The sequence below is a fragment of the Trachemys scripta genome, chromosome 16 (genome assembly GCF_013100865.1).
Source record: "Trachemys scripta elegans isolate TJP31775 chromosome 16, CAS_Tse_1.0, whole genome shotgun sequence".
Lineage (NCBI taxonomy): Eukaryota > Metazoa > Chordata > Testudines > Emydidae > Trachemys > Trachemys scripta.
In genome coordinates this window covers 970,805-983,350 of record NC_048313.1, presented here as the reverse complement: position 1 = coordinate 983,350, position 12,546 = coordinate 970,805, and the positions used below count along the sequence as shown (strand labels likewise).

The 12,546-nt window shown below is 48.9% G+C and overlaps 1 protein-coding gene across 1 annotated transcript; it reads left to right on the top strand.

Annotated features, from left to right (window-relative positions):
- The first annotated feature begins 2,396 nt into the window (after positions 1 to 2,396).
- Positions 2,397 to 12,189, top strand: NKPD1 (NTPase KAP family P-loop domain containing 1). The gene is made up of 2 exons (XM_034793165.1): positions 2,397 to 3,183; positions 10,490 to 12,189. Exons 1-2 carry the CDS (start codon positions 2,874 to 2,876, stop codon positions 12,187 to 12,189), a joined length of 2,010 nt encoding a protein of 669 aa, XP_034649056.1. The 5' UTR covers positions 2,397 to 2,873.
- The last annotated feature ends 357 nt before the right edge of the window (positions 12,190 to 12,546 follow it).

The following is a 12,546-nucleotide window of genomic DNA, read 5'->3' as shown; positions in this document are numbered from 1 at the left end:
ACAACAGTGCCATGTGAACACCTGTTCTCACTTTCAGGTGACACTGTAAACAAGAAGCGGGCTGCAGTATCTTCTGAAAATATAAACAAACTTACTTGTTTGAGTGACTTGCTGAACAAGAAATAGGACTGAGTGGACTTGTACGCTCTACATTTTACATTGTTTTATTTTTGAATGCAGATATTTTTTGTACATCATTCTACATTTATAAGTTCAACTTTCATGATAAAGAGATTGCATTACAGTACTTGTATGAGGTGAATTGAAATATACTATTTATTTTATTTTTTACAGCATAAATATTTGTAATAAAAATAAATATAACAGTGCAATCCATAGTAATTCTTTTAATCGCTTGACAGCCCTACTTTTTTGCTTTTCACTCATGTTGAACAATCTCATTGTAGTTTTTAATCAGTTTCACATTCTCATTTGCACGCATTTGCAAAAGGCTCTTGGCTTTAGGTTACAACCCTGCTAGGGAAAGTTTAATTCCACAGGAAAACCCTGTGTGCACGGGCAGTAAAGAAAGGCAGTATGGAAACCATTCTACTCACTTTAAATTGTTTAAAACCTTGGTTTTATAAACCCTAATTGTGGGGCCCAAACTGACCTGTCTGAGAAGGAATTGAATTTGGCAAAGAAAATCAGAGGGAAGGAACACAATACATATTTAAAATAAAAACAAATGTTGGAAGGGTGTTACCTGCCTTCGCAGAGGAAGCAAGTAGGGATTGGGTTTGGAATGGAATGTTTTCAGTTGACATTAATTTGCATTGTTTTGGTTATAAAATAGCAAGCCGTTAAAGCGTGGCTCTGCTCTGAATAGAGACTATAATGAGAGAGGCATCGGGCTTCACATTTATTGTCTAAGGGCTTCTCTGTATACAAAGCGACAAAGAGTCCTGTGGCACCTTATAGACTAACAGACGTATCGGAGCATGAGCTTTTGTGGGTGAATACCCACTTCGTCAGATGCATGTAGTGGAAGTTTCCAGAGGCAGGTATAAATATGCAGGCAAGAATCAGTCTAGAGATAACGAGGTTAGTTCAGTCAGGGAGGATGAGGCCCTCTTCTAGCAGTTGAGCTAGCCAACTACAATATACTCTATATACAGTATTTGTCCAGTGCAAAGCCCTAACATGGACACCCTTCTCCCAGTGTAAACCCCCTTCTATTGGTTTGCAAGCTAAACTCATAGAACGAATATTGCACTGGATTAAGCCTGTCTATCCAAGCTAGGGGTTTGCACCCATTTACCTTAACTGGTTTTAAAATGATTTGATTGAATCTGTGCACAGCCCAGTTCTCAGGCTCTAGATCAAATGGGCCAGCCTGAGATCTGACAATCTATCAGGGCTCTTTTCTTCTCCTCCCCAAGTGACACCTTGTCAGTGGGTTTGCTCAGGTGTAGCCTGTTCTGATTTTATACCCAAGTCTCTGGATGACGCACAAGGAGAAGAATCCCACTGTCTCCTTTTTAGCTGTTTAGCTTGGAGATACCGACCGGTAAAAACAATCAAAAAGGATGAGTTACTGAAGTGTGCAACTCTGACTGAGAACCACAAAGGGCCAGATTCTCAGTAACGTTCCAGCCCCTCAGCAAAGGGTCCAGGAAACATTTGGATCTGCCCACCTGAGAATTGCCCAGGCACGAGGGAGCTCTCGGCAGGCAGGCAGCCAGCGTAGCCCGTCACTGAGCCACCCCTCACGTGCAGAGTGAAGAGGGTGCATGACCAGGGATGTGCGTTTCTATATGGTCGCACAGGGACTATAGCCAGCTGGCACAGATTAGAGCAGCCCCTAGGCTGCTGTAACCAACATCAGGGCGCAGGGTAGTATACTCACTTCTGTGCCAAACAGGAACAGAAAATGCAGCCCAAGGAGCAGATCGACTAAGAAGGGGCCATTCCAGAGAGTCACTCTTTAGAGTGGCACGGCGTATTAAAACGACACAGATTTCTTCTCCCACATTCATGGGGGAATTCCAGCAGATGCACAACGAAGGCATAACTCATAGCGTTTCTGTAGGTTGTATAAAACTATCAAAGATCTGTTCAAAGTCCTTTCCCTCTCTGTGGTGATCAAGATCAAGGGAACACTAGGTGTTCATTACAACCGATGTTCATTTATAGACTTTAATAACCTCTGTAAATGCTGTGCAAACAAAGATCTCTGTACCCAGGCTGTCTGCCTACGCAGGGCACAGGGATCAGCTCCAAAGTTCACTCTATCCCAGAAAGCAAACAAGGCTCCCAAAGAACAACACACCTGCTACATTCATAGCTCGGAGGCCCAGGGCTTCTGGGTTTAAGCAAACTCTGCAGAGCTGCTACACAGCCATCGCCTATGCGTGGCCCGGTGGGGAGGATTCCTCCCACAGGGCCAGATTCTCTTCTGCATCCAGCTTATGTTGGGTACAGCAGCAGTGGGAGCTGTCAAGGAGCCAGCAACCTGATCCTCGGCCCAGGCCCATTTTAGTGCAGCCCACTGGTTGTGGCTCCCTAGAGACTATACACCCTCTGGGGATTTGAGCTCTTGCCACTCTCCCTGCCTGCCCCTCCTTGCTACTGACATGGCTTCGGCACTGGGGGCTCCAGGGAGGACAGCTGTACCAGCTCTGCCTACCGGCAACTCCTCCAGCTGGGGAGTTCCTGGCGGTTTCTGCTCCCATTGCACTGCTTGGGCGCTGAAAAAGAGTGCCGCAGACCAGAGACTTTGGCCTGAAACATGTATTCTCTCAGCGATGGGCTACTTGGCTGATTAGCAGGTGCTGAGCTGAGGCTCCCGAAGGACGAGCTAAAAACATTTGTTGTTCTGAAGAAAGCGTAAAACGTGTCCCTGGAAAAAGATTTGCTGCGTGGAGCTTCTTATGCTACTAAAGAGACTGAGAACAGGGTCACAGCCACTGGCCCTGTGCATTCCCAAGGGCGCTCTCACATCCTGTCCAGCCCAGCCACTCCTGGCAAACAGCCAAACCGATTCGGGGGGAGGGCGGGGGCACGGGTATGTTTATTTCTCTGTGTTTACGGATGCCTCCTCTTCCCCAGATTTTCTGACTGAAGATGATATTTACTGCTGCTGCCTCTCCAAGACACTGCTGCACACCTCTACGCCCGTGACCATCGGCTTCTACTGTCCCGTTGGGAGCCGTTTTAATTCGCTGCTTGATAAAATAACAGGTGGGCTCAGGGATGCTTTGGGGTTTCCCCAGGCAGGAGAACGGGCGCTTTCAGACAGGCTAGAATACCTAGGAGGCGCTGGGTGGAGCATGGCAGACTGGCACAAGACAGGCTGCTGGGAGAGAGAGAGGAACGCCAATATTCTCCCGCCTGGCCCGGCAGTGAAGGGGTATGACCTGTACCGGATCCACGGCAGGGTGCTGCGAGTGCTATGGGATGCCAGCTCCTAGGTGTCTGGTAGCATGCTCGGAGGCAAGTGCAGTGAGTGATCCAAGCAAGGGGCTCTACAGGCCTCAGGGGGTTCCCCAGACTGTGTGCATGCTGCGAGTCGGACTCTGGGCACAAAGGGGCTATTGCCCTGGGCACGGTGGCTTTACCATACAAATGAAACACGATAAACTCAGCCCCTGCCAGGCCCCAGCACAGTCCCTTGCGGCTTCCACCACAGTCCTTTTCCCTGATGCCCTCCTCCTGCTCAGAGCTGGCCCCTGCCTCCTGCTGCAGCTACTGCTGGGCGCGGGCCCCTGTAGCCTAGCCCCCAGGTCCTCCAGTCCCATCTCCCGTGCTGTAGGTTACCCAGCCATTTCCTTCATGACCAGCTGCTCCCTGCTCTACACAGTCACCAGCCCCCTCTTCAGCCCAGCTGCCCCCGCACTCCCGACCCTTCCCATCCTTTGGAGATTATGGAGCCCTCTGATGGGCAAACGGTCAACAACGGGTTAACACAGTAGTGTCCAGTCATGGGTGGCGGGTGAACCAGCTGTTGGGGCAGGCTAGCTCCCGGCCCCTCCCCTTCTGCCTGAGGCCCCTCCCCCTCCTCTCCTGCCCTCCCTCTCCCACTGGAGTCCAGAGCACTCCACTGTGGATGTGCCCTTCCCCCCCCCCCCAGCCCTGGGCCATCTGAGTGCCCGCAGCCCCAGAGCGCTGGGGGCATCCCCAGTGCCCACAGCCCCGGAGTGCTGGGTGGGTGGCACATGGGCGGGGCCACACTGGGCTGTTCGGGGAGGCTCAGCCCCAGCCCCCCAGCCTATATAGCCACCACCCATGTACCCAGTGATGAGTCGGCAGACTTATTACCGTACTAAAGGTGTCCCAGCTCAAACAACTTCTGGTCTGGTGTAACACGTTGTTCTCAGGCTGGCCAATACAAAGTCTTTGTACTGATTTAACTACAGTAGAACCTCAGAGTTATGAACCCCTCGGGGATGGAGGTGGTTTGTAACTCTGAAGAAAATGTTCTTTCAAAAGTTCACAGCTGAACATTGACTTAATACAGCTTTGAAACTTTAATATGCAAAATAAAAATGCTGCTTTTCCTTTACTTTTTAGAGGTTTACATTTAACACATTATTGTGCAGTATTAGCCTCTTTTTATATTGGTCCCGGCTGCTGCCTGACCGCATACTTCTGGTTCCAAATGCGGTGTGTGGTTGACTGCTCAGTTCGTAACTCTGGTGTTCGTAACTCTGAAGTTCTACTGCATATTGGTTTTGAAAGTGTCCATAATGGTAAAACTTATTTCAGCAAACAGAAGTTATATGTTTGTATCAGTGTAACTGAGGCCGTGCTGGGGGAAGTATCAATATAGTTACATCCATTTCTAAAGGAGGTATTCCTGCTTTTTCTGTATCAGTTTCTTTATTGGTTATAGCTTATTTTTACCAAAATATGCCCTACCAATATAAATGCTTTTAATCAGCTACCAAGTCGCCTTTCAAAATGGGACTTAGGCTCCTCAGTTACTTAGGGCCAGATATAGGAAGGGATAGCTCAGTGGTTTGAGTATTGGCCTCCTACACCCAGGGTTGTGAGATCAATCCTTGAGAGGGCCACTTAGGGGTCTGGGGCAAGATTAGTACTTGGTCCTGCTAGTGAAGGCAGGGGACTGGACTCAATGACCTTTCAAGGTCCCTTCCAGTTCTAGGAGATGGGATATCTCCATTAATTTATTTAAAAGGGGGGAGGGATAGCTCAGTGGCTTGAGTATTGGCCTGCTAAACCCAGGGTTGTGAGTTCAATCCTTGAGGGGGCAATTTATGGAACTGGGTCAAAAATCTGTCTTGGGATTGGCCCTGCTTTGAGCAGGGGGTTGGACTAGATGACCTCCTGAGGTCCCTTCCAACCCTGATATTCTATGATTTAGGCACCTAAAGATGCAGATAGGCATCTAGCCCCAAATTTTTAAAGATATTTAGTAGGACTGTCAATTCATTGCAGTTAACGCAAGTAATTAATGCAAAGCAAATTAACTAGATTAAAAAATAGTTGCCATTGATTGTAGTTTTAATCACACTGTTAATAATAGAATACCAATTTGAATTTAGTATAAATATTTTCGATGTTTTTCTATATTTTCAAATATATTGATTTCAATTACAACACAGAATGCAAAGTGCACAGTGCTCGCTTTGTATTATATTTGTTATGACAAATATCTGCACTGTAAAAAAGAGAAACAAAAGAAGTAGTTCTCAATTCACCTCATGCAAGTACTCTAGTGTAATCTCTTTATCGTGAAAGGGCAACTTATAAACGTAGACTTTTTTTTACATAACCGCACTCAAAAACAGAACAGTGTGAAACTTTAGAGATAATGCTGCCCACTTCCACCATTTTGAAGCACTTGGAGGAGAGGAAGGTGATCAGGAACAGTCAACATGGATTCACCAAGGGCAAGTCATGCCTGACCAACCTGATTGCCTTCTCTGATGAGATAACTGGCTCTGTGGATATGGTGAAAGCAGTGGACGTGATATATCTTGACTTCAGCAAAACTTTTGATACGGTCTCCTACAGTATTCTTGCCAGCAAATTAAAAAAGTATGGATTGGATGAATGGACTATAACATGGCTAGATTATCGGGCTCAATGGGTAGTGATCAATGGCTCGATGTCTAGTTGGCAGCTGGTATCAAGCCGAGTACCCCAGGGGTCAGACGTGGCGCCAGTTTTGTTCAACATCTTTATTAATGATCTGGATGATGGGATAGATTGCACCCTCAGCAAGTTCGCAGATGACACTAAGGTGGGTGGAGAGGTTATCCTGGATGGTAGGGATAGGGTCTTGTATGACCTTGACAAATTGGAGGATTGGGCAAAAAGAAATCTGATGAAGTTCAACAAGGACAAGTGCAGAGTCCTGCACTTAGGACAGAAGAATCCCATGCACTGCTACAGGCTGGGACCAACTGGCTAAGCAGCAGTTCTGCAGAAAAGGACCTGGGGATTACAGTGGACGAGAAGCTGGATATGAGTCAGCAGTGTGCCCTTGTTGCCAAGCAGGCTAATGGCATATTGGGCTGCATTAGTAGGAGCATTGCCAGCAGATCGAGGGAAGTGATTATTCCCCTCTATTGGGCACTGGTGAGGCCACATCTGGAGTATTGCGTCCAGTTTTGGGCCCCCCACTACAGAAAGGATGTGGACAAATTGGAGAGAATCCAGCAGAGGGCAACGAAAATGATCAGGGAACTTGGGCACATGACTTACGAGGGGAGACTGAGGGAACTGGGCTTGTTTAGTCTGCAGAAGAGAAGGGGTGGGGGCGGGATTGGATAACAGCCTTCAACTACCTGGAGGGGGGTTCCAAAGAGGATGGAGCTCGGCTGTTCTCAGTGGTGGCAGATGACAGAACAAGGAGTAATGGTCTCAAGTTGCAGTGGGGGAGGTCCAGGTTGGATATTAGGAAACACTATTTCACTAGGAGGGTGGTGAAGCACTGAGTCCCTTGCAGCTGACAGTGTGAACACATGGAAGCACTTTCCCTGATGCTATCTCCGAGGGCTGGTTTAACTCCTGGCACTCTACATCTGCAAGTGTAGACAAGGCCATAGAATATCAGGGTTGGAAGGGATCTCAGGAGGTATCTAGTCCAACCCCCTGCTCAAAGCAGGACCAACACCAACTAAATCATCCCAGCCAGGGCTTTGTCAAGCCAGGCCTTAAAAACCTCTAAGAAGGTCCTCCTTGCTTCTTCGCAGCTGCTTCCTGAATCTGTGCAGCCTTTCGGCCCTTGATAACAAGGACGGCTGGATCTCAAGGTTGCATTTGTAAAGCCAAAATGCAACATTTAACAGCGGCAGCATTGTTCACACTAGACAGAGCAATGATTCGGCCGAACTTCAAGACAAGCACAGTGCACACAATAACACAAACTGCCTGTCCCAAGGCGAGCGCACACTACCCACAAGAGCCCCGAAATGGGGAGTAACCACAGGGGCAGGGGGGACTGATTGTTCCAGGACTGTACTGTTCTCTGGGATCCTGTGCCTTGGGGAGAGCCAACAGCTGCAGGGGGCCCCTATACTGAACACTGTCCCCACATTTTCCACAGGATGGGTTAGATATCTGGAAGATATCTCACTGCTGAGGGTGACCTGGGAAGCAAGGGAGGGCCTTCTACTACGATGCGGCTTCTGCCCTGGCCCATATTCAGCTTGCCTGTGTGCAGCAACGGTCGCCCCACCCCTCACGGCACACTGGCGTGGACATGTTAGCCTGACTGGAACAAGGAGCACGGCAGCTCTGCCAAGGAACCTGCGCAAGCGGATTGCCCAGCGTCTGCATGAGACCTTCAATGAGATCACTGAGGCCCATTACCGCGATGTGCGAGACTACACCAATGCCCTATTCCGCATCTAGGCATGCACGCAGCCCTAACCCTCCTCGCCCCAACAGCCCGCACCCAACAACTCCCTTCTCAAAATCAAAGCCGCTTACCAGGCACCTCCTCTGCTGTTTGTTCTTCCCCAAGCACCGTCCGCTGCGACTGGCTACCTTCCTCCTGGCTTAAAAACAGCTCCTGGCTGCAGGCATCTAGGGATGCCAGGCTGTCCTCTGGCTCTGGGCCCCCCTCCTCCTCAGTACCCTCGCTCCCTCTTTCCTCCTCCTGCCTTGTTGCACTCTGGGCTGCCACGGCCTCTGAAGTGTCCATGGTGCTCTTTGGAGTGGAGGTGGGGTTGCCCCAAGTATCTCGTCCAGCCCTTTGTAGAACCGGCAGGTTGTGGGGGCAGCACCGGAGCGGCTGTTTGCCTCCTGCCCTTTGTGGTAGGCGTTCCGCAGCTCCTTCACTTTAATCCTGCACCGCACTGCGCCCTGGTCATGCCCCCTTTCTATCATGGCCCTTGATATCCGCCCATAGGTATCGTAATTCCTACAGCTGGAGCACAGCTGGAACTGGACAGCTTCCTCCAAACACTGATGAGGTCCAGCACCTCGCCATTGCTCCATACTGGGGATCGCCTGGTGCGTGGAGAGATGGTCACCTGGAAAGATTCGCTGAGAGCACTCCACGCCTGGCTGAGCAAACAGGAAGGGGACTCTCAAAATTCTCAGATAATTTAAAGGGCAGGTCTGATGGTTGGTCACCTGAGGGCAGGGCAGTAGACTTCGAAGTGATGACCAGAGTGGCTAGAACAGGCATTGTGGGACACTTCCTGGAGGCCGATCAGAGCGCATTAATAGACCAGAGCGTCCACACTGGGGCGCAGAAAGCTCTATGCTTCTCGTGGAGGTGGATTACCAGGGGCGCTCCAGCCGCGGAGTCCGGGCGCTCTACGTGCCAGTGTGGACACTTCAGGAGTTAGGGCACCCGGGGCTGATTTAATGCGCTCCAGCTTGCAAGTGTAGACAAGCCCTATGAGTCTATGATTCTTATCTACAATGTCACCTGAAAGTGAGAACAGGTATTCATACGGCATTGTAGCCGACTTGCAAGGTATTTACGTGCCAGATATGCTAAACATTTGTATGCCCCTTTGTGCTCCCACACACAGCCAGCTAGTGAGCTGGCTTGGTTAGATTAGTGCCGTCACAGCGTATGTTCTTCCTGCCCAGTTAGAAAGGTTCAGGGATGTTGCAGTCTTTAACAAGGGGACTGAACAGAGAAAGGAGATCAGCGGCAGCTCCAGGCACCAGAGCACCAAGCGCGTGCCTGGGGTGGCAAGCCGCGGGGGGGCGGCCTGCCGTTCGCTCCGAGGGTGGCAGTCAGGCTGCTCTTGGTGGCATGCCTGCGGGAGGTCCGCCGGTCCCGTGGCTTCAGTGGCAATTTGGCGGCGGGTACACCGAAGGCGCGGGACCGGCGGACCTCCCGCAGGCGCACCGCCAAAGGCGGCCTGACTGCCGTGCTTGGGGCAGCAAAAAAAACAAAGCCGCCCCTGGAGGAGGTTACTCGGACACTTCGCATGAGGAAGATTGTAATACATAACTAAAAGTCCCCCAAACACCCTGTTATAAGAGTCAGGTGACAATCACAGCCCCCAATCTCTCTGGGTTTTTCAGTGATGTTTGTTTCAACCGACTATATTCTGCAAATTCTCTGTTTTCATTTATAGAAACGAACTGTGTTCTGCCTTCTTTACTGCCAGGATCCCCATGGAAACTACCGGGCAGCTGCCTTCCAGCAATCTGTCCCCAAACATATCACATTTCAGCAGCAAAGACGGGAGCCCATCCCACCATTCTCACCTGAATAGAATGCACATTTCAGAGCTATATGGGGCCATGGACATACTATGCCGGGACCCAGATCCTGTCTTTCAATTTTCATTCAGGCAAATACTCGCTGGAGTCCAAGACTCCAGGATCTCATGCATTACATGCAATTTCCTCCAAAGCAAAACAAGGAAGTTAAATATGAAATAAGCCTCCATTAAAACTCCAGAAAGTCAGGAAACACCATAGTTAAGATTCCAGCAGCAAAGTTAATTCAGCTACTTTGCACACCTGTGAACTGAACACAACGTCCCAGGGACAGTTGCATCCAAGCCAGGTCCCCCTGCTCTGTAGTGTGATTCTTTGCGTATGCTGCCCACATGTGCAATGGTCTCGTCTGCTGCCTTATAACATTTCAAGCTCCTGTCTAATTTGCTGCCCACTGCCACACACCAACCCTCCCTGTCACCCTTGGAGTATATGTGTTTGGGATACTTTCCCTGGGATGCACTGGCTGCATCTTTCAAGTTGAATCCATTTTATTTTTTCTGACTCTTCTCCAAATCTCTCTAGGTCCCTTCATGTTATTTCTCCGGCCTCCAAGTTTGCAGAACCTCTCCGTTTAAAATCATCTGCCATTTTTTCTAATATGCAATTTATCCCTTTTCTCCAGATCATTAATGAAGATGTTAAATTAAGACAGACCAAAGCTAGCACAGATCCCTATGGCACCCTATTAAACAGTTTATTTCAGAGACCCAGTAAGACAACAAATCAGGGCCACGTGACCTGTTTGGAAGGGCCTCCCCACCTCCCCTTAATGTGACACGGTGCCATACAGCAGGGTAACCAGTTGTTTTTTCTGCTTCTCCAGCCTGCATGCTCAAAGAATCCATTCAGAGAGAAGAAGAGGAGCTGAGAAAATCAAACCAAAAGCCAAGAAGACCTGAAGGTTGGGGCTATTTTCTTCTCCTGTGGTATCTGCTCTTCTACCAGCCAGTGATCACTGAAATCCACCTGAGGAGGGAGAACATTCAGTTCCTCTTCATCAGATTTAGTGCTTGGCAATATGCCGGCAGCGACAAGCTGTGGGCAGGGCTGGTCACCACGCTCTGTCAAAGCATCCGCAAGCACTTTGGTGCCCTGCCTTTGAGCTTTTACCACGTGATGGGGAAAAGGCCCAGATTTGCCTCTGGCTTTAGCCAAGACGAATGGCTTCTCAACAAGCGGACCTGTCTTACGTTAGGAGGCCTCGTGTTTGTCCTAGTGTCAGGCGTAAGCCTGCTCTCAGTGGCGATCTTTGTTCCAGGAATAAAAGACAGCAGTGCGTTAAAGGTCATTGGCAGTGCTACCACCGGCCTGTCTGGATCAGGAATATTAGTGACTGTTTTCTCTGTGGTTAAGAACATGGTTATCAGCCAGAAGCAGAAAATTGAGAAGATGACAGACAGTGAGAAGTTTAGCAGTCACCTAGGCTTCATGAGCCAAGTGAAGAAGGAAATCGAGATGCTGACCAGCTTTGTGTATTACATGGAGATCTATCAGAGACGGCGGCTGCGCATAGTGCTGGAGATCACCAGTTTGGATATGTGCTACCCAGAGAGGGTCGTTGGGGTTTTGAATGCAATAAATACTTTGCTCTCGGACACTAACGCCCCATTCATTTTCATCCTGGTGATAGATCCCAGCATCATTGCATCGTGTTTGGAACAAACCAGCTGCATGAAAGGAATGGCCGACAACGGGTACCTGTTCCTGAACCGCACGGTGACTTTGCCTTTTTCAATACCAGAGATGGGCACAAAGTCCAAACTGCAGCATTTGCAAGATGCTGTCCAGAGCCGGGAGGACCTGATGTACAAAATCATCACAAAAAACATGGAAAGGGGAGTCAGGAACGTAAAGGGGAAAATGATAAAGCTGGTAGATATGGAGATGTCCAGTGAATTGGACCAAAGCCAAATCGATGCTCAAGCTGTGAGGTATATTCATGAAGCATTTCATGCTCTGCACGATGACACTGATTGTCTCTATAAATACATTCCAGATAGCATTATTCAAATGAAAAGGATAGTCAACACAATTCCCATCACCATCAGACTCATGCTGCAGCAGAACCTTATGAGACATACAATGTCTGCAAGGTCCGTGGCTGCATGGGTGGTCATGGCTAATCAATGGCCATGCCGCTTGAGTTGGGTGTTGCAGTGCCTTGAGGACAGGCTGCAGATTCGACCAACGGAGGAGTACAGGAACCAGTCCTTATGGGGAATCTTCGTGGAAAACTGTAAAGAGCTGTACTCCATGCACAAAGTCCTCCAGAACATCTTGGCCTTGGATGGGGACCCAGAACTCTTTGGGAATTTTTTGTCTAATGATTTTCCTTTCACAGTACAGGAGGCCAACACCTTTCTAAAGTCCACAATCAATCTGGACCATTCAATAAGGCATAAATTGGGACTAATACGAGGAGTTAATTCACTGAATAAGGCAAATGATACAAGCGTAACTAAGTTTTCACCTGTCCAGGTGTCTACGGGTGTGCAGTGTTCTGGTATAGAGGAATGCAGTTAAACAATTTCAGTTATTTGCCTTAGAGAGGAAAAAAGGAAGAAGGTACCATCTATAAACTGTTGAATGATTCAGTGAAAATCACTCTGGTGCTTCTACTGACTAAATTTGCATCTACCCTCACCTAGGTAGTTAAGTCAAAATGCTGCCAGCTCTCATGTTTGAGGGTACACAGTGCTTATCTGAGCCAAAGTAACAGACTAAGTCCTTATTTTTAAGAGAGTCTTAGCCTGGCCTCTGACATTGCAGGTCCACATAATTGTGGCCTCATCTCAGCACAGCGATTCTAACTACCTGCTTGCTGGCTGCAGCCACGTAGCTAAAGCCAACATTTTTTTGGGTGCTCAACTGTAGGTGTTT